The following is a 22,475-nucleotide window of genomic DNA, read 5'->3' on the forward strand; positions in this document are numbered from 1 at the left end:
ACCACTAGTATCTATATAGAATTATGATATTTATTTACTCTATTGTGTGAGAATAAATATTATTTGTATAAAAAAACACGCTATGGCGACATTAAAGTATATTTATCATTCAAATCTGGGTTTTCTTGTAAAATACATGCAAAGTTCGCGATCTCTTGCATCACCCCAGCCTCCGTGACCTCCGCTTACGTTCACATATCTATTATCCATTATTATCGACACCCTTCTGGGAAAAAGGCCGCGCTTTATCTTTCTCATAAAAGATTGCACAGCTTCAATTTTATCTAAATCCCCACACTCATCCTCTTCATTGGGACATCGTGATATACGGAATACTCTGGGCCCTTCGATAGATAACATATGATACTGGCCGTCTGGTAGCTTGCTAGCAGCATACATTAAGGAACGAGTCCAATTAGCGTCATTATAATTGCAAAAATGACCTCCTATACCTTTCATTGTATTCCAAACGCTTCTATTGAACGCTATGCCCATCAATTCTTTTGTTGAACCTAAGGGTTGGACCACAACTGTAGCATCTACTATATGATACTGAGAAATGTTAGGATTAGAAGCGCCGAAGCTAAAAATTTCACAGTGTGGACAATTACTTGGAAGTAACATTTCTAATAACTTCAGTATGTAGATGAAGTCTTCAGCAACGCATTGATCTTCTTCCAAAAATACAACAGTTCCGTTGAAGTCCTTGGTCACTTTTAGATGATCGAAGACAAAACTAGTTCTCCACCACCAGTGGTGTTTATTTTGTGCTGCTATGGCATTCCTTCGTCCATCATTATGTACACAATTGAAATCGTATACACAATATTTGGAATCTGCACCTGGGAATACTTTTGGATGCGTCTGAACACTGAATGGAAAATATATTTGTATGTACCGTGCAAAAGTAATGTTTCTTACTATTTCGTTGATATCTTCGTCGTAGATTTCATGGGAAAATATCAGCAGAGACTTCGCGATACCTACTACGTGTTTAAGGGATTCAATAAGGCTCTCCAAGTAGAAAGTGTTTGATCGCACTTCTATAACAATAACTGTAGTACTTTTTTTAACGACTGCTTCGCGATACATATTTTTCACCACTTGGTTATCATTTCGTCGCTTTATAATTCGTTTTATTTCAATAATACGCCTTGAATTACTTTTGATCTCAAAAGAATTAAACTCCGAATTCTCATATTCAACCACTTCATTGTTTTCGTCTTGTATAAATAATGCGTTTCGTAAGTGAACTACTTTCAAATACTGGTAAACGAATAACATACATATTAATGTTAGGAACCCTATTGTTAGCTTATTTAGACCAAGATATTTGTGAAGCATTTTGAAGTAGAACGATTCAATTAGGTATTTATCATTACATCAGAATAACTTTTGAAATTTAACTGCAATATGAAATAAACGTGATTTTAAGTACATAACTGACATCATCATAGATACAGAGTCTTCATCTTTTATCTATGGGTCTTTTTGTGGGGAATAATCTATGGGCCTTTTCGCATTAAGTTGGCCTGACAGTCCTGGTATTCGCCGACTGGCAGGTCTAATAATTACCATCAACATGTTGGTCTGACCAATATATTGCGAACCTGTGCTATATTATAACCAATATACCAACTTACTATAATAACACAAATTACATACATAAGTCATATGACTACACATATGGTGGATATAACTCGTTAAGCTTCCGTATTGGGGTTAAAGGTTTCGGGTGTCTGGTCGTGCGTAGGCCTTATTGTGACGTCACAAAATAAAAAAATGATAAATGTATAAATATATGTATAAATATTGAGAGCATGTTATAGTAGACACAGCATAAGTTACTCCGGAACAGTGTTATTTAATACGGTTAAACATAACCTATAAACAGAACCTTACTATCTTAAATACAAAAATATTAATAAAAAGCAAAAATGACAAATCAAATTTATTTATTTCCAAGAAAACAAATACAAATAATGTAAGGTGTTATTTAAAAAGATCTTATAATAATTAACAAAGTATGTTATGTCTGATACATCAGTCCGAACTGAGTTGAAGAGGTCTTGAGGTCTCTATAGAAATGTCGAACCTAACCCTGCAGGTTCTATGTTCAGCTGCTCGCACGACAAATCATGACCAATCCGGACACTCAAAAAAAGAAAAAATAAAAGCTTATATAAAAAACCTTCGATTATATACGCCGTTACGCATAATTATTAATAATAATCCATCCCTTTTTATTGGTAGGCAAATATTAAAAGTGTTTAATATCGTCGCACGACGAAATCGCATCGTTTCCTCGTACCATCGCAGCCAATAAGGGCGACGTCTCACACTTACAATTTACAGGACGCGTTACAATGACAATTACAATAATAATCAAATTGGGATCCCTCAATAACCCTAGATAGTCATATCCATAACTTTATTAGAGAAACGGATACGACAATCACTGGATAAGAAAATTTCCTTGAAAATCCATAGACGTTACAATTTGGAGTCAATTTCCATCAGAAAGCAGTGCCAAAATGGCGAAGTGCCATTTTGAGGGTTCTTGTCACAGTGGACCTGACAACACAGGGTTAACGTCTGCGGCGTCGGCGGCAGCTGCGGCGACGGCGGCGGCGGCAACGACTGCGGCGGCGACGTCTGCGGCAACTGCGGCGGCGACGGCGACGACGGCAACTCCGGCGCTATAGATACATAATAAATTATTTAGGAACTAATTGATACATTAAATTAGAAGATATGAATAAAAATAGTACTAGTAATGTTTGTAAATTAAATATGACAATGAGACCATTAACTTTGACAACCCGCGTGGCGGAGCTGTCACCACACCGGTCTGACGCACAGAGGGTTCGATCCCCAGCCAGACAGAAATCTAAATCATGAATTTAGGTTTTTGTTTCTGGGTCTGGGTGTTTGTGTATTTGTCTGTGTGTGTTTATGGCACCAACGATACAGGGGATAGTGTGAGCCTGTGAGTGTAGAAAGAGTTTATGTTTATTAAGTATAACTAAATACTTAACCGTACTGGTTACATGATACTTGGAAGATCTTTAGAACTAATTTTAATGCTAATAAATAATGATTATAATAAAAATGTCGCTTGAGTGATAGTTGCTAAAACTACATGTTGTCGCTTAAGCTACTCAAAATGTATTCGAAAAATCTGGCAATACTCTGTTATTAACGCGTCAGCATAGACAAGCTACTAAATACTCATCATGAACCCTTTAACGTCCCACTGCTGGGCACGGGTCTCCTCTCATAATGAGAAGGATTAGGCCATAGTCCACCGCGCTGGCCAAGTGCGAATTGGTAAAATTCACATACCTTTGAGATTTTTTTTTATAAATCTCTCAGGTATGCAGGTTTCCTCACGATGTTTTCCTTCACCGTTTAGCAAGTAATAATTAATTTCTAATACGCACATAACTTTGAAAAATCAGAGGTGCCTGGGATTTGAACTTCGGACCCCTCTATCGAGAGGCCGAGTTTCTTAACCACTAGGCTATCACTGATACTCGCAGACCTTGATATAAGTTTTGACAGTCACATCATCCACTACCTATTCGCTACTAATAAGACTCACACGTCTCGACCGCCTCCTGCGGCAGCAACATCGATCCACAGGTTCCTGAGATCGATGGCCCGACACCGATCCAGAGCCGTGTCCAGGGGCCTTCTCGCCTGGGCCTCGTCTGGAACCAAACACCGTAACATCAATCCATTATTGGACCACTGCTGGATACGAGTCTTCTTGTATCAGAGCTTAGGCCTTAGTACACCACGCGGGCCAAGCATTAGACATAGCATAGACTACAAAACTTCACAAAATTGTCGGTACCTAAAATATAACTCATAATAACAATTTAAATATTTTTTTACAAAATTTTTATGGTAGTGTTTTTGTTTTTATATTTTTGTTTTTCTTTTTAGTATATATTTAAAGTCTGTAAATAATGTTTTTAGCTTAAAAATTGTATTGGTGTTTACTACTAGTAGTATCATCGCGATGATATATGATGAAATATTAAAATATTTATGATATTAAATTTCTTTAGTGTAGAACTCATAATTATACATTCATATTTAGGTTATTTTAGAACCTAAGGGATTTTGATGAGTGTTCTTTATCGTTAACCATAACTACCCCACAGCTGGGTACGGATCACCTTTCAATGTGGAAGGGGCTTAGGTTATACTAAAGTATCACTAACGTATAATGATAATGTTATTAAAGTTAGACTTTTAATTGAAATTAACCTTCGGTTTTGATGGTCCTCTTCTCCGCCTTGGCGAACGCTAAAGCAAAAAAATAAACATTATTTAAATGTATTATAACAACTGCCATGTTAAAGTATTTATTTTAAGCTTAACGATTATAACCTTTTTTTATAATATAGTAGTAGCAGATGGGCATGCAGTCCACCTGATGGTAAGTGGCTACTGCCGCCCATGGACATCTGTAATGAACCCCAGATATGATTAAATATTCCTACCTGAGGTCGGCAACAGATGCGCCGCTACCCCTGAGGACTAAGCTGGAACGCCTCGGAAAAGTATGTCTCCTTTACCACACCGTTCCAAACAGAACACAGCAGCGCCTAACACTGCTGTTATGAGACAGAAATAGGTGTGGCGGTGGTGCCGCCGGAGTCGAACCACAAAGGGTTCTACCACCTTTAAATATCTATCATATGTTTTGATAGACAAAATTGGATTACTTATGACACTCGTTAATGGTAATGGCTCGGACATCAAGAAGAAAAATTTCAGCCACGCTTAGAGATTGATGGTACGACGAATAGATACGGTAATTACGACTAAAATCTTCCCCACAACTCTATTTCGCTTGTGCTCTTGCATATAACGGTACATAAAAGAGTAAAAATAAAATTCTAATATTTCAGTTTGATACCAGGCGCGGTCCTAGGGTGGGGGGTCATAGATATCACGACCACCAACCCCCCACCCCCAAACCATCGAATCCGACTCTTACTTGGTCAGGGTAGCGGAGAGGGTATGCCGGACTTTACAATAAATACTAAAATGTAAATTTACAACGTGTTAAAAAAATGGTCCAATTTAACCAAATTTCCCCCGTGTCCAAAAAATCTTATGCAAGATCGCGCCTGTTTGATACACAAAAGAACACAGGCCTGTATGCAGCGAGGGTTTCCAAGCAATTATATCACATAGCATACATACCAGCTGTCCGACGGTTTCTCTTTTTGTTCGATTTCCGCTTTCTTCCTCGCCTCCCTTCCACCCGGCCCGTGCTCAGAACGCTTCCGCGCAGCATCGGCACGCTTGCGTCTGTAAGAAATAAATAGCAATATTTCAAAATTGCAACTTTGCTAAGCTATAATGGAAAGACAAAACTATGATAATATCTTTTGTGGTAAGGGAGACATACCTTTCCAAGGCGTTCCAGCTGAATTCTCAGAGGTATAGGCAGGTTTATCTTTGGCCGACTTCAGGTGGAAATATCTAATCCTGTCTGGGGTTGATTACAGATATGGGCGGCAGTAACCACTTACCATCAGGTGGACTGCATGCTAGTCTGCTCCTCAGACAAAACAAAAGCATATTGTTACATATAATGTGTATGAACGTACTTATATTTTGTTCACTCGACCCATTCCACCGTAGACGCGGAATAGCTTGTCAAAACTTACGAGACCGCAATTTTGCGCGATAAAGTTGCCGCCCCGGTTAAATAGTACGATGTAGCAGATGAAGCGAGTTAGCAATGCATCTGTGGCCTATATCAGGTAGAACTCTTAATCTTATTTGGATTATTTGGATTACAAATGCCCATAAATGGTAGCTGCCACCACCAGATGGCCTGCATGGTAGTTTCTATCTCAATATTTTCAATAACGTCTTATTTGAGAAGTCTGTAAAGAAATCAAGCAGATATGATGTCAGTATGAAGCGGGTTAAACATTTTTGAATATTGTGAAAGCGTTAAACTATTTCTTGAATCGATTTACAACTTTTATTATTCCCGCGCAAAATAGAACTCAAACGTCAAGACGCGTTTTTTCTTTTTTATGCTTACTCATAAATTCGTACCAGCCAGTGACTATAAAAAGGAAACTTATTATTATAATAATAACACAAGATAACTAATTAAAATAGTACTATACTAAAATAATTTGAATTTATTTCTAACACTAAATTTGTCTGAGTTATAGCCACATGTATTAACATCTAACTCTAACTATATCTAACTCACTATAATGGTTGCGTACGGTTCGATTTGTCCCATACAAATAAAAAAATATAAACTTATATATAAACATTGTTCATGCCTATAATTGGCACTCTTACGAGCCTTAATATTATGAATACTACTATAGTATACTTCTAAGTACTATATAATGTATTGTGTATATTGCTGTTCGCATGTAAATAAATAAATAAACTGACTTTTGCTGTAATTTCACGTAGTTCTTCATCTTGGCGAAGTACCGCGGCACGTCCGACTCGCTGCACTTCCTCATGAACACAGCGAGGTCATCATTCAGCTTCTTCTTCTCGCTAACTCTCTCCTCTGCTTCCTCCTTCTTCGCCTCCTTCTCGTCGGATCCCATCGCGCCGCTGTACCCCGCCTCCATTACCTATGTGCCAATATAAATCACACACTCATTACCTTATCAATATATGAAACATTCTTCTATTATCAAAAAACTAAAAAGTGCACTGCTTAACTCCGACTATGCATCTTGAATGGAATAATTTCCAGAGCAATTGAGCTGAAAATAACCTAAAACTAATTTGAAAGCAGTCAAACAGCGGTTAAAAAATAAAAATGACATTTCAATTATATTTTTTATAAAAATAAATATATTTTCTATTTGATAGATGTTTCCAAAATATCACTAAAATGTCCACTCCATGGATTGAACGTATTAGTTAATATAATTATATTTATTTTGTTTATTGAAGAAATATACTAATTGAAACCTACATATAAAAAAATGTACTCTTTCTATCCATCTACTAAGAATACCTAAAATATAAGAAACTCTGAAAAACTTACACGAATGTTAGTTGAAAAATATTAAATAAAATTTTGATTAAAAAAAACATACAAAAAAATATACCAAATTCTCCCCCTCATAATGAACTAAACTGATTGACACAAAAATTTCTTTGTTTTGAATAATTCTTCTTTATTTGAAAAAATATATGATGACGGATTTTACTATCAGACAGAATCATTCTAAAATAAGGTTGGAATCGATTTCTATACAAATAAATAATAAAGTAATGTATGTAATAAAGTAAGTGTGTTTTTATATAATTTGGGCTAATTTTATTAAAATAAGGAACTAGGGCTTCGCGATCGTATAGGTACTTACGTGTCATTGTCAGGGAAGACCCCGATTGGGGCATCGCGCTCGGAGGACTCCGGTTGCGTTCCATCAGAGATTCCGGAGTTCTCCATCATGCGTTGAGGACGGCCACCGGGGGGGTTTTAGTGCGGTAAAAATACCACATAACCCTGCATCGTTCCCACGTCGTCGAGTACCTTTTGAAGGTTTCCCCCTCGAAAACAAAAAAGAAAGAAGTACTTACGTGTCATATCACCATATACCTAGAAAATAAAATATTTATAATTAAGCTGTTTATTGCCATCTACAATATTTAGTAGCCAACTTTATGGTGTCGATTTAAGTAGCTATATAAAGTAGGTACTTAAACTCTCTGAATTAATTTAACCGTGTTATCATATAATGGATTATGACGGTAAAAAGTACTATGATTCGCATCTCCGTCGTATACCTTGTGACATCTAATGGAGAAATGCCTAACTGTTCAAAGGGTTTCAAGATTTTTGATGCTGATTTGTAAATAATGAGTTCCTTATTACAACTTGTTTTATTGTTGGTTCTCTAGTAACACATAGATGCAGTCTTAAGTTAAACATAGAAGAGAAACGTAAACCATTAATTTATTTCCATTTAAAAATATAGGTTAATGGGATCGCAGTTCGGAAGTATTAAGAAAGTAGGTTCTAATAACACAAATATGCACTAAAATTTAGGTAGGACTTTATTTTCTTGCACATAGAAGTTATTTTTGAGTGCCAAATGCAAGGAAACTCGAGGGTTAAAAATAAGTCGTCGGAAATATTCGTTAGTATCCGCGGTGGGCAATCGGCGGCCGCCCGCCTTACGCGCTGCGTGTGCGCTTGGGCGGAAAATACAAAGAATATTAACATTCAACTTAACTAATGTGCATTTGTGTTAAAAAAAAACATAGTTAATCTAGTGAAATGATGCTTGACATCCAAACTATTCGAATAGCAGTGTAAAAACGAAAATTATGTGTAATTAAAGAATGTGAATGTGTTTGTAAGAATCAGAATGCTGCGGATGGATACGACGTTAACCTAATAGTTCACTCAAATTGTACTTAGCATTTATTTTCCTAAAAATATCTACCACGGTTATCGTTTGCGAGGAAATACCAAAATGGCGTCCCGGATAGTGTGAATTTTTCGCATACCGTTCAAAAATGCATTCCTTTGATAACTGTCTCATCGTCCCGCCGAACGGTACACGTGCGTTTATTTTCATTTATAAATAGTCCCGACGATTGACACGCGAAACAATGACGTCACAGAAAGAAAGCAGTGACGTCGCTGACGTCAGCCAGGTAGTCGAGAAGAAGGAAAAAGAACAAAAAGAATTAGCCGACTTACCACCGAGTGGGACATCTTTGCATAAAAGGCGAAGAGGTGAACCTCCAGCGTCTTTGTCAGTGAAATCGCCTCAAACTCCGTCTGACGCCGAAGGTTCTTCTCCCTGCACGGCAGGGCTATCTCCTGATGACTACTGGAGTCAAGGAGAAACCGCAGATCCAGAAGTGTTATGCGACAGGATGATCCAGAGGCTGAAAGACCGAAACGATCCCCTTTCGCAACGGGGCAGAGAGTTAGCGATGCGTACCAAAGATACCGTCGAAGCATTAGACCAATTGGAGAAGCTGTTAGAACTTTTAGACCAGTTTGTGAGCTTGAAAGAACATAACTACCAACTTCTTAAGAGACTTAAAGACGTGAATCATTTGAAGCGTCTCCACAGTGTCCATAAAAGAATTAGCCAAGAGAATGAGAGATTGAAAGAAGATACTAAGGAGATGGAACTCATCAACGAGGCATTCGATGCTGAATTGGAATGCGAGTACGGACAAGCGATTTTCGATTCAATCATGGCTGGCGGAAGGAGTATGAAGAGGAGTGGGTCTAAATGGAAGACCCATTCTAGATTCGCAGGGTCGTTGTTGAGGAAGCAAAGGTCAAGGTCGGCGGGAGGCGAAGAGAGTGACGCTCCTCCAGGCACACCACTAAGACGACGGTCGGATGGTGTATTTTCTAAGGAAGTCGAGAAATCTAAGGTTTCTAAGTGGACAAGAGTGAAAGCAGCTTTCAGGCAAGTACACAATTCTAAGTTAAGATGCATCAGATGAAACGCAGCTTAATTTGTTGACGTGTCAGTAGAGTTAGAAAGTAAACAAATAATTAAATTACCTTATGGGTTAATGAAAGTATGGTAGTAATAGTGACAATCTCATTGCTGGTCACTGGACTCCTTGAATTTTAAGAAATGAAAATATAATCCATTTTATTTATTATCCTTTTGTGAATATCCTAGCAATCCTGTCCCTATTGATGTATACGTTTTGTTGGCAGTTGAAGCAAGTCAAAATATATTTCTAATGCATGCATAACTGGAATTTGGTTTGAACTTAAACCTTTCATGGGAGTCGTATTGCTATGTGTCTATACTTTGTATACACTTTAGGTAAATTAGATCAGTATTATATCAGCAATAGCTTAGTGGTTTGAAACTTATCCTCTCTCAGGAGTCCCAAGATTCAAATCCCTGGCACCTCTGATTTTCGTATTGAAATGATGTTTTACTCAGTCATAATTATCAGTTGCTTTAATGGTGAAGGAAAACATCGTAAGGAAATCTAAAAAGTTCTCAAAGTCATATAAAGTCTACCAATTCGCACTTGAACAACACAATGGTCAAAACCCCTGATACCCTGAGCGGAGATCCATGTTCAACAGTAGGAAATTTGTGGATTGATGATGATCCATGACGTCACAGTTGATCAATTTTACACCAACGTAGCCAAGACAGCTGACACCCATTTAAATAGAACATTGTCTGGTATATGCTAATTAGGCATAAATAATAAAGCACTGGAATTTGGCTCTATAACTGTCTAATAATTTATAAGACTTTCTGAAAAACGTGTGTAGGAGTACTTTGTAATATTTATTGTAATTGTATTATAACATTTATATTACTATCGTATGCTCTTTAGTTATGTTGCAAGCATGTAGTCCACCTGATGGTAAGTAGCGATTACCGGCCATGGACATCTGTAATCAACCCCAACTAAGATTAGTCTTGAGGTTGGTCAACACGATGCTATCTCTGGGTACTTCTGTACTAATGTCCTTACCATACCTTTAAGACCGCAGTACAGCTTAAATCCGACTAGAACTTAAAAGGGTTCTCCTTTGTTCTCCAGAACATAACCTGAAACTGTATTTATCGAGTACTAATTCATTAAAATTTCATTTTTTTTTTCTTATTTAAAATTTTTGTATTATGTTAAAAGAATATTTACCTACTCACTCACTCATTTGGCCTCTCACCTGCTCTCTTTCTCCTCTACTGCTCAGCCGAGGGACAGTATTTATGATGACGAGTTATATTGTCGCATTAAGCCAACCTGAGCCGCACAATGATAGGTTATAATACTCGTTTGACATTTATAGCTATTCAGATTAGATTCCCGGTAAAACTGACATCGAAAGGTTTAATTTAGATTCTGTTCTAGATCAAAATGTGATGTGATGGCTTGGTGGAAAATGGTTACCATCATCTATGAACATTTATAACATTAGAAAAATGTATATCCTTGCCTTTTAAGGACAGCTTTTACATCTTTTCCGACTTCTATACAAAGGGTAAAATAAGGGCAGAGTGTGTACTACGATAATGTATATAACAAAAAGTACTAAAAATAAGAAAGTTAAAAATAAAGCCCCTCATACAAAAACCGCTATTTTCGGCTTTTTCTGTCTATCCTGTGAATTGGAATAGATAGACGCTAACTTTCACAACACTTGTATAACTATAGTTTCTATGATAACAAGTACAAAAATAACACAAAAAATAAAATTTCGTAGTACGTAATTTACCGTGTTCGATTACGACTCGTACTTTGCCAATTATTTTAAGATGGTATTTGAAGGTGGTAGAACCCTTTGTGGTTCGAATCCGGCGGGACCACCGCCACACTTATTTCTGCCTAATAACAACAGTGTTTAGCGCTGCTTTGTTTCATTTTGCAGGTGGTTGTGTTAAGGTAGACATACTTTTCCGAGGCGTTCCAACTTAGTCCTCAGGGGTAGCGGCGAATCTGTGGCCGACCTCAGGTAGGAATATCCAATCCTATCTGAGATTGATAGCAGACGTCCAAGGGCGGCAGCAGCCACTTACCATCAGGTGGACTGCATGCTCGTCCGCTACCCCTATATTAAAAAACAAAAAGATCCTTTAAGGTATCATGGTGTATTAAAATAACATTTTCCTCAGATGGGAGAAAGCACAATGGCCACCAGCAACAATCGGCGGCGCGGCAGCGGTAGCCGCGGGCGCCATGGTCGGGGCGGTGGCGCTCGCGGGCTCCACACCCGGCTTCGCGGAGGCACGGGACTCCGCCAGCCTCACCCCGGGCTCCGCGATCTCCCTCACACCCAACACGTCGTGCGAAGAGCTGAGGATTGAGGCAGGTGCGCGTTTTATGAATTGGCTTTGTCTCTTTGATTTTTATTGTGGTTCTCCGATTTAAGTAATGCGAAACAGTGAACATTTTACATGACCAAGCAAGGTAATATAAAATTATTTAAATTATATCGACAATCAACATAAGGAAAATATCGACAGCTAACATTAGGAAACTATCGAATATCGACAGTTAGGTTCGTTAGGTTAAATATCGAGTGTCAACATTAGGAAAATATCGACAATCAGAATGGAATTTGAGTTTGCGGAGGGACATAGGCTCCCTCTGTGTGTTCTACCGGCTTTGGTGAGTGTTCCGAGTTTGACCTGGTGCTACGTCACCATTCCTTCATCGCACCACTCGCCGAAGGATGAAGTTCCATCCACACCAACTGGACTCGTGGTGGACCTCCACAGTTCGGTTTGCACGTACGTTCTTGCCGCGGACGTGTAAGATGTGGAATGAGCTTTATCTTGAGGTATTCCTGGAGCTCTATGATTTGTGACTCTTCAAAAAAGGTGCAAAAAGAGCTCTCATACAAAGCCGGCGATGCATTGGCGACTTCTCTGGTGTTGCACATGTCTATAGGCGGCGTTGACTACTTTCCATCACGTAGCATGTCTGCCTAATCGTTAGGTTAAACAATAATAAGAAAATTAAAAAATATTTAAATATCGACTAACATATATAAAACATCAGGAAAATAACGTTCGGAAAGTGTCAGTAGTCAACATTAGGAAAATGTCGACTGTAAACGTTTGTAATATATCTATATACGAGTATATATATAATACGTTATTAATAATCAATGCATCCAAGTTTCGCCTATTTAACAGATATCTGACTCTTACAAATTAGATTAATTAACTCACTACTTCAATCATTTGTAGCCCCAACTTGTACTATAAAAATAATCCTGCCTAACAATATATGCATAAGGATATCCGTTCCCGATGCATTACGAATCATCCGCCGAGCTATTTGTGGCACACGAATGCCACTCACAGTAAAATTACGAATGTTTGCTGAAAGGGAGATGCGGCGGCTGGCGGGCCTTACGGCTAGAGACAATAACATAATTCTATTTACGCGAATAGATAAAATTGGAGAATGTATTATGGATTTCAGAATAACTGTCTTTTTAAGATGTTATTGTGATTAGTTTCATGATCACAATATTTAAAAATCGTTCGATTTGGTTGCAATTTTAGGAATTCGAAGCGAGGAAAACAATCGGAGAGTGAAAAAAATTGATCCCCCATACTAGTATTCGGGTATTTTTTAGATTTAAAATGACGTCATTAATTCTATCGTGCAATGTAATCCAAATCAAATATGTTTGAAAAACTTCAGCTCAATCGGTTGAGATTAACTGGTTTTAAATTCAGTTACAAGATTTGACCTTTAAATTTATATATTTTTATTTATAATATCGCAATATTATTATAAAATCAAAAATCTGACTGCTTCAAAATATGGCCTATGTTACTGCCACAATTTCGACAAATTCAACGACATCTTTTAAGTTAAAATCTGTCATGCCGTTTGGGCTGTAGGGTGTTCCACAGAGTGAACCATACATACAAATGCTCGAAAATCATTACCCTTTAGTAAAAAGCGTCCCAATTTAATTAACAACAAGTCAATGAAGCATCGACAATATTTCACTGCTTGTTACATAAAAATATACAAGTGGATAGTTTATTCCACTATATTTTGTAACGTAAGCCCGACCCCATTCCTACACGCAACGGGTATTGAGCTGGATACAGACTGATGTAACGTAACATGCAACATCAAAGGCATTTATAATAATAATAATAATCTCATTTATTCAAGACAATACATTGTAGTACACAATACAATTTTAAAACTAAATATGCAAAGGTGAAAATAAAAAAAATACATTGAAAAATAAGGACACAAACACAAAAACAAACGTTAACAATACAATCAAAATGAAAAAAAACAAAACAAAGAAGGTTATAATTACCTAGTGTTGTTAAAATAATATTCACTGCAACAATCGCGAAAGGAAACAAACTCAGAATTATGCCATGAGCGGTTAAAACACCTACCCACAGCTCTGATTTTCAGTTTGCCCCATGATACGAGGCGGCTCGGCATTTCATAAGTGTGGACGCAGCGCGCACACGAACTGAGCATGTTTCCCATCTGTTTTCACACATTTGTTTCCAGCATGCACGCGGCGAACATAGTCGAGTCTGTCGAGAACACCGAAGACTACCGTTCCGAAGTACAGACACACACGGTCCGTCCACACTGACGCCGACACTATGTGCGCCCCTTAGTATTCGGCAAAAAAACGAAAAAAGGCGAATCGCGGCGCGCACGTGTTGTACTGTTCGCACGCGTAGTTTGCACGGTTCGTGCGTGGGCGTCTACACTATGGAAATTCTGTTACATTGCAGGATACATTGCGACAACACTATTCTTACATTTGGCGACCCGCGTGGCGGAGCGGTCACTATACCGGTGTGACGCGCAGAGGGTCCCGGATTTGATCCTCGGCCAGACGGATATCTAAATGATGAATTTAGATTTCTGTTTCTGGGTCTGGGTGTTTGTGTATTTGTCTACGTGTGTGTCCATAGAACCCACGATACAGGGAATACTAGTGTGGGGCTATGAGTGTAGAAAGCGTTTGTTTGTATGTTTTGTTTGTTTCACTGCTTACGTTACAGCAGTCTGTACCCACCTTTACATCTACAGTTTAGCAGCTCTTTGATCATATCTAGCGTAAACCATTCCGATTTTCAGAAACATGCCAATATATTTCGATGGTTACTGCATTGTGGGGTTATAAATATGAGCTATTCCTATATTTTAATACTTCGTGACGCGTTCATGATAGCTCGTTACATACTCGACTTTGATCGGGCGGGCCGAAGTTCGAATTCCCCGATTAGAGCCACACCCGAACTTTAGTTCTTAAATTGTGCTTATTATAAATTAATGATCACTTGATTAAACTTAAGTCGTTTAAAATATACATTCAAAAGAAAAGTTTGTAACAACATAAAAAAAAAGCTTAAAGGGTGAAGAGAAACTTCGTGAGGAATCCCTGAATCCTTACAAAACTTGTCAAAAATGTGTGATCTCTACCAATCTGCACTTGGCCAGCGTGGTAGAATATGGTCTAAACCTTTAACTCGGGAGGAGATCCGTGCCCGAAACAGTAGGTCAGTAATAGGTTGAAGGGCTGACCCAGGGTACCAAGGGTGAAGGCAAGGCCCTATGTTACTTAGATGAGGAATTCTATAGTGTCAAAGATAATATTTAAGATGGCTGTATGTAAAATGTTAGATGTATGTATGTAATATGTAAGATATAGTATGCGAGAATAAACTTCTTATCGATCAATGGAAAAGAGAGCCAAGTGGGTCACGGTATGCGATCGATTGATTCAATTTGGTCAAGGTTCTTAGCGTTCACGGTCAATTCCATCTTCATAATGCCATAGTAATCCTGATAATGATGCATTGCGGTCAGTTCTACCACTCTAGTCATTAGTGTTGGAGACATATCTAGATACGCGGATAGATCTGCCAAATTCTGAAAAAAAAACAACAACAACAAACAAATAGAAACAAAGAGTTGACGACATATCACCGTGTGTTACTAATTACTTGACAAGCTCTACATGATGACGTCATCAGTAACCATGCAAATATATTACGTCTATTTATTGGCATAAAATTACCCATAATAGTGCGTTTTGAAGTCTGGGTTTCACAATATAGGAGTAGCAGACGAGCATGCAGTCCACCTGATGGTAAGTGCCTACTGCCGCCCATGGACATCTGTAATCAACCCCAGATAGGATTAGATATTGCTACATAAGTTCGGCCGCAGATGCGTCGATACTTTTGAGGAATAAGCTGGAACGCCTCGCATAAGTATGTCTCCCTTACCACAGCCTTCAAACTAGAACATAGCAGCGTTTAACCCTGTTGTTATGAGGCAGAAGTGGGTGTAGCGGTTGTGCCGCCGGAGTCGAACCACAAAGGTTCTACCACCTTCAACTTTTTATCCTTTCAGCTTCTCATAGGAATAATGTTTAATTTCATCTTATTTTTATAGTATAGAAGTAGCAAACTAGCAGTCCACCTGGTAATAAGAGGTTACTGCCGCCATGGACATCTGTAATCAACCCCAGATAGGATTAGATATTCCCACCTGAGGTCGGCCGCATATACGCCGCTACCCCTGAGGACTGGAACGCCTCGGAAAAGTCTGTCTCCCTTACGAAACTCTTCAAACCGGAACACAGCAGCGCCTAACACTGTTATTAGGTAGAAATAGGTATGGCGGTGGTGCCACCGGAGTCGAACCTCAAACGGTTCTACCACCTTCCAAAATCAACCCTAGATAAGATTAGAGTACTACGTGAGGTCTCCCACAGATACGTGGCTACTCTTAAAGGCAAAGTTGGAATGTCTCGTGAGTATATCTCACTTAGCATACGCAGAACACTGTAACGCTTAATACTGCTGTTTTATGCAGACATAGTGTGGCATTAGGCATAATTTTAGATGTTTTAGTCTAGTTTTACTAAAACAATAATAAAATATAAATAAATATATAACAAACTCATATATTATGACAACAATTTTGGTTCTTGTTTCAATACATTCTCCAAAAACTGTGTCTGTGAAAAATAAACACAATTTTTGTAAAATAACATAAAATAAAACACAACTTAAGAATCTTTAGAGACTTAGGTTATTTCATTTTATAGCATACACCTTTCTACCGAACTGTCGCACTAGAAGTACTTAGATGTGATGTGATGTGATGAAAAGGTACCCGGTACCGTGAGAGTGACAAAGGGTTATATGGGACTCTTACCGCACTAAAACCCCACCGGTGGCCGTCGTCGGCGCTGCCGACGGGTTTTCGAAAGGAACCGGAGTCCTCTTAGTGCGTTGTCCCGTCGGGCTCCGCCCAGGTGAGCATGACGTTCGCCACACCGTCTGGTGTACACGACGATATGCGACCACACCTACCGCCGTCCATCCCGGGATCGCTGGCCGGGCGGTTCGAGTTCCCACTCTTGCCTACCGCAACCCCGGAAGCCCCCTTTTAGTCACATGTTACAACAAGCAGGGGATACCGTAACCCTATTCTGGTCCCGGAACTACAGGGACAGAACTATACATGTCCTACCTTTTAAATAAAGTAGTACACCTAGTTAATAATATTAAAATTCGCAGGTGTGTCCCGCAAAAGTATGCTACGGTGCGATGACCATGACAACACCTTTCTGCAGGCACCTTTACAGGTACGGTGGTCAACAATATTTTTATACTGTTTTTCTTCTAACACCTTACTTTAGGTAGCTTCTTATTAAATCTGTGATTTAATAAATATGAAAACAACTGTTACTATAATGGCCTTTACAAAATACTTTCTTTATTCTTTCATACTTAGTTCTCAATTCTAAAACATGAATGACAACATAAAAATGAATCATATACTCAATGATTTTTTTTGCAATAATATCATTGCTTATACCTAACAAAAGCATTTAGACATTCTACTCTACCTACTAGAGTGATACTTAATATTTAATTTGTACCTCAAACATATCCAGATTAATTAAACAATATATAATTATTTACCCAGGACGACAGTTCTACCTCACCTTCTCCAAACAAGCTACATAAGAGCCCGTGGGAAAAAATGCGTGACATCATCCAGACGCATCGAGAATCAGTGAAGAAGAAATCCAGGGGATCCAAGAGCTCTCCAGATGTGGTGCCGTCGCGCAGAAGATCTCTCAGTGATGGAGGGGATAGTGACGCTCCACCAGTGCTAACTCTTACTATACCTTCCTCTGAAGAACTAGGTAAGGATATAATATAGATACAAAGGTGGTAGAACCCATTGTTGTTTGAATCTGGTGGTATCGCCACAACACCTTTCACTGCCTAATAGCAACTGCTTAGTGTTGTGTTCCGGATTGAACGTTGTGGTAAAAGAAATATAATCTGAGGCGTTCTAGCACATTTGTGACCTTGAGTAGAACTCCCAATCTTATTTGGCTTTGATGATAGATATCCACGAGTGGCAGTAGCCACTTACTATCAGGTTGACTGCATGTTCGTCTGCTACTCTTATGTAAATAATAAAAAAATACAGTACAATCCATCTATTATCTTTTTATTCTTCTTCATTTTCCACATCACTCTCGTCTACTTACAGAATCAGAACCATCCCACCCGATTCTCCGTAAGCAACGCTCTCTGGAACTTCAAGCGCGACCTCCTCAGAACCGTCCTCCCCGAGCTTCCAAGTGGACGAAGGTCAAGAGAGCCTTCCTCACATCAGCTTCTGCCTCCGTACCTTCAAGTCCTAGTCGACATTCTGCTTTCTTCACTGATGCAGGTAAGGAAATTTATTTTGAAAATAATAGGGTAGAATCTTAAAATACACTTTTCACAAAATACCGCGGTTTCTTTTGTGAAAAGTATATCTAATGATTCTTATTGTATTAATAAACTATTAATAGAATTATTTTTCAATTTTAAAATGAAAAGTGGCTTAAAAATTGTTGTGATTTATCATTTTTAAATTTCGTGCGGACGCTACACGTCATTCTGTTTGATCCGAGACATCATTGCGTTAGTAAAACAGCACAGAAGATACACCACCCATTTATTGCTTTATATCAAAGTGACATTACTTCTTATCTATTACGGTGCGTTCTTCCCTGCTATTACTTGTGTTACTGGTGGCTATTATGGAATAGCCTGAGAGGTCTATAAAATATTATTAAATATGTGTGAAGTCTATTTTTACACACCTGTACCTGTGGCCTAAACCTTGTAAAATAATGACTAACTTTCATCTATAAATACGAATATTTTTTAAAGTCAATGGATATTGTATAAATATCAATAAGTTTGTAAAAAAATAAAATTCAAATCAACCTAGAAAAATGTGAGACTCATAATTCTGAAAACAATAACAAATCTATAATTTATTGATTATATGTATATTCTATATGCTGAAGATTTTTGTCGAAAATTCTGTAAAATAATCACTTCTTTTTAGCCTTTAAGGTATCCCCAATTTCAATCTCAAAAAGTAGACTAGTAAAGCAGCAACGTAATCTATTACAAATATCCTATATAGCGCTCCCCGTCCCTTATTTAGCCCATTAATATTTTCTAAATATTCATTAATAGCGGCATAACAGCTCAGTTACTTCGCGGATGGTATTTTCGTAATATTAGTCATACGTTTAAGTGGAATGGTAACCATACCACGTCAGTAGGGACCTTGGCGTGGTATTATGGTAATCAAACTTTCAGATTAGTTACCGATGCTTCTGTAATCCAGGGTTTATTATGTGGTCGAAATGTTTGCTTGATAGACCAGCGGTTCTCAAACTTTGGTCCAGAATCCACTTTTAGAATGGTTTTCAAGCGACTCTCAAAATTGACAATTACCAGGTCCATTACAGACAACACTTGCAACACACCTAGTGTTGCAAGTGGCTACTTTTTTCGTCTCTTTAGGAATAGTTTGTTATTTTTTTTCTTCAAACTTTATATGCATATACAGTAGGTCTGAGAAACGGCTACATTTTATTTTTCATACGCCTAAGTAATAAGGGTTGTTCAACCTTAACATTTTTTTTATTTATTTATATGGCAACACAGCGTTTGCCGGGTCAGCTAGTTTTAATATAAAAAAATTAAATAACGCAATATAATTGTCGCCTCCTACTGCACTTTAACGACCCCCAATTTTCTCGGGGCCCCTTAACACACCTTGTACATCTTCAGCGCTCACAAGGAATCGCCCACTTTGAGAAACACTGACATAAACAAAGTTATAAGAAGGTCGGGTGAGTGCGTGCGTAAACTAGACAATAAGAATTAGGTTTACAGGTGAAGGTTTATAAATGTTATTTTGCAGGAAGTTGTAATGTTGGTATAACCCTGAGCTTAATAGCTGCTTACTGTCTATAATTGTAGATTCCGCAGAAATTGTGAAGATAATTTGGTTTTGTAAATTCTGAATTCCATTACAATTTGGTTCGATTGGAAAAAAGTTTTTAGAAATTAGCGTGAGGGAAAGTTTACAAGTAGATTTAACAATCGATTCAACAAAGCTTACAATCTTATTTAAATAGTTAAAGTTAAAGAAAACATCGTGAAAATACCTACATAATAAGAGATTAAAAAAATCTCAAAACGTAAAATTTTTGACGGTACAAAAATCTTAATGCTAAAAACACTTAGATCTTTTTGTTTCACCATAAAATCTCACTTTCAAGCGCCAGAATTGGACATACACTTATCAGTAGCACGTATCACTCTGGGATTATAAAGTTATAAATAAACCAAACTTTGACCAACCGCGGGTCAATAAACCGTCAATCACACATGCCCACAATATTCACATACGTAAACCGTTTCTTAGTAAAGCAATTTAGTATATCATAAACGATATATAATATAGCGGCCTGAAACTTTGTGAATATTCCGCGAATTCCCAACGCGAAACAGGAAAGTGATTCCAACACGTTTAAATTGTTGATTTATGTGGGACTATATTTGTAGAAACATGATTATGTGTTCTGTACCCTTACCATGAGTTTTTACGTTTTGACAAATATGACTGTTTTGGTATTTGTTTACGTATTTGCTCATACAAATTCCAATCAGCGCCCCTAGCGGATTGCATCAGAACTATAGTGTCCGTAACGTTACATTAAATGTCTAAATTGACAAAATGGCGCTTTATGTCTTACACATTTGTAGAAACATGATTAGGTATTTTAATACCTGAATATACATTCTTTTATAATAAAGAAGCAACAAACGAGTATGCAATCCACCTGGTAGTACGAGTAAGTGGCTACTGCCGCCCATGGTCCTGGTCCTGAAGTCCGGCGTTCTTGATTGGAAATTGAGTAATAAAAAGTACCTTTTAAGTTGCTAAAATTAGTAAAAACTGCGCACCTGTGTACGTTCTTTTGTCGCTTTATTATCAAAATCAAAATTATTGGAAAATTACTTCCTTTGTCACCCAGATGCCTCAATATCAGAAGATATGAATAAAATAATAAAAAAAATACAACAAAATTACTGGTGCAGCAAAAGACGTCAGACAAAAATAACAGACTACACGCAATAGCGTTCAAATAAGATTATTTTTATGTACATAACTACTAACACTAGACTGAAATAAACTTTTTCTTTTTCTTATTCTGATTTTTCTTCTCTCCATTTAATGACCACTCTCTATAACGCCATAAAATGCACAGTCCCTTCAGTGCCGTTATATAGAGTTTACACTGTATATTACAATATAATATTCAATATTTTTATATAAAGTATGAATTTATTCAACTTCATCTGGATGTTTGTGAAATATTTTGTATTCTTACTAACATTTTTATTCGATATTTCCATCTTTTCTTATATATTTCTACCAACTCCACTTATACACATAATATAACAGTTACGTATATTCGATACAAAATAATTTCCTTCATTTGGGTATTTGTAAATTTTTCGGATTCGTAATTAACATTTCATTCGGTATTTCCATCTTTTTCGTATATTTCTACAACTCCACTTGTAATATAGCAGTTATGTATATTGAATACAAAGCAAGATCTTGGGCCGGCCTCGCAACATCTGGCCAATGTTTATAAACACCTCGTCTGTTATTACAAGACTAAAAGCTCTCGATATTACTAATCATAATTTTGATTTCAGTCACGTAGGACTTCCTGAGGGTAATCGAAAAATATACGCTTTTCTCGTTACCTTATAAGTACTTATTTCCATTATTTGCACCCGTTATTAATATTCAATCTATCCGAATTTATCTATGAAAGATCGAAATTTGCCAATAACTAATATGAAGTTATTTTCAAATGTCAATCTTTGGCAAGCAAAAGCTTGGATAGATAAATTGTTAATAACGAGTGTTAATCTATCGATTAGTGGGTCAAAAGTTGTTGGTAAGCATTTACCCGAGAGCAACTGAATTAATCTACCTGAATTAATCAATCCCAGATTCGATGAGAGTCTTTTCTGCAGTCAGCCACTAATACGTTGTTTCTAGACTTAAAGACCTAAGTCTTCTAATGCCTCATATAAGAACTCAAACACGAAACACTAGTGGATACCTTTTAGATAGAGATAGGTACTGCGGTATCTCCGAAACTAATTCAAAAGGGTTGCACTTTCAAATTAGTTTAAATCCAGAAGATGTGCAGCAGCATCTCAACGTAACATTAAAATCGGCATACCTCAGCCCGTTCCATCGCTGTCACAGGTTTGAATTCAAGGGATTATTCCGTTCTATTTCAGTCGCAGTCATATCATCCGAGGTGAACGCCCTATCGCTTACACCTAGTCCCTATTATTCATTTTTTTGAAGTCTGGCACGCTGCCAACAGCTAATGGTGACACGCGGATGTAAGCGATTTCTGGGTTTTTGTGTTTATGGAACTCCCGTAACCGATCGGACGTCGGATCAGTCTCTTATGGGCTGCATACGATGACGTAGGTAATCTCTTTCATCACCTGTTGTTAATACTCAATCTATACCAATGATCTATTGATTGAAATTTGATAATTATAAGT

General features: G+C 37.7%; 2 protein-coding genes across 3 annotated transcripts in view; one reads left to right on the forward strand and one right to left on the reverse strand.

Annotated features, from left to right (window-relative positions):
• Positions 1-1,938: 1,938 nt before the first annotated feature.
• On the reverse strand, positions 1,939-7,192 carry LOC140757795 (uncharacterized). Its single transcript, XM_073093665.1, has 6 exons — positions 7,064-7,192; positions 6,451-6,641; positions 5,224-5,331; positions 4,279-4,317; positions 3,605-3,713; positions 1,939-2,699 (listed from the first exon to the last, which is right to left on the reverse strand). The coding sequence occupies exons 2-6, from the start codon at positions 6,636-6,638 to the stop codon at positions 2,589-2,591; spliced, it is 555 nt and encodes a 184-aa protein (XP_072949766.1). The 5' UTR covers positions 6,639-6,641; positions 7,064-7,192; the 3' UTR covers positions 1,939-2,588.
• Positions 7,193-8,178: 986 nt separating this feature from the next.
• The window catches only part of LOC140742406 (uncharacterized), a 39,571-nt gene continuing 25,274 nt past the window's right edge, over positions 8,179-22,475 (forward strand). For both annotated transcript variants that reach the window (XM_073073335.1, XM_073073336.1), the window contains exons 1-5: positions 8,179-9,461; positions 11,649-11,845; positions 17,076-17,143; positions 17,488-17,710; positions 18,067-18,249. In XM_073073335.1, coding sequence (XP_072929436.1) covers positions 8,641-9,461; positions 11,649-11,845; positions 17,076-17,143; positions 17,488-17,710; positions 18,067-18,249 — 1,492 coding nt within the window. In that variant the 5' untranslated portion in view covers positions 8,179-8,640. The remainder of the gene's footprint in view (positions 9,462-11,648; positions 11,846-17,075; positions 17,144-17,487; positions 17,711-18,066; positions 18,250-22,475) is intronic.

The sequence above is a fragment of the Epargyreus clarus genome, unplaced genomic scaffold (assembly GCF_041222505.1).
Source record: "Epargyreus clarus isolate Ecla_fem2 unplaced genomic scaffold, WU_Ecla_fem_2.2 ptg000005l, whole genome shotgun sequence".
In the NCBI taxonomy this organism is placed as follows: Eukaryota; Metazoa; Arthropoda; class Insecta; order Lepidoptera; family Hesperiidae; genus Epargyreus; species Epargyreus clarus.

Excerpts from the sequence above, each read along its gene's own strand:
- LOC140757795 (XM_073093665.1), bottom strand. The coding sequence starts at position 6,638 with ATGGAGGCGGGGTACAGCGGCGCGATGGGATCCGACGAGAAGGAGGCG. Across the intron at positions 5,332-6,450 it reads TACGTGAAATTACAGCAAAA|ACGCAAGCGTGCCGATGCTG; the intron begins GTCAGTTTATTT and ends TATTTCTTACAG. Across the intron at positions 4,318-5,223 it reads GAGAAACCGTCGGACAGCTG|CGTTCGCCAAGGCGGAGAAG; the intron begins GTATGTATGCTA and ends TTTTTGCTTTAG.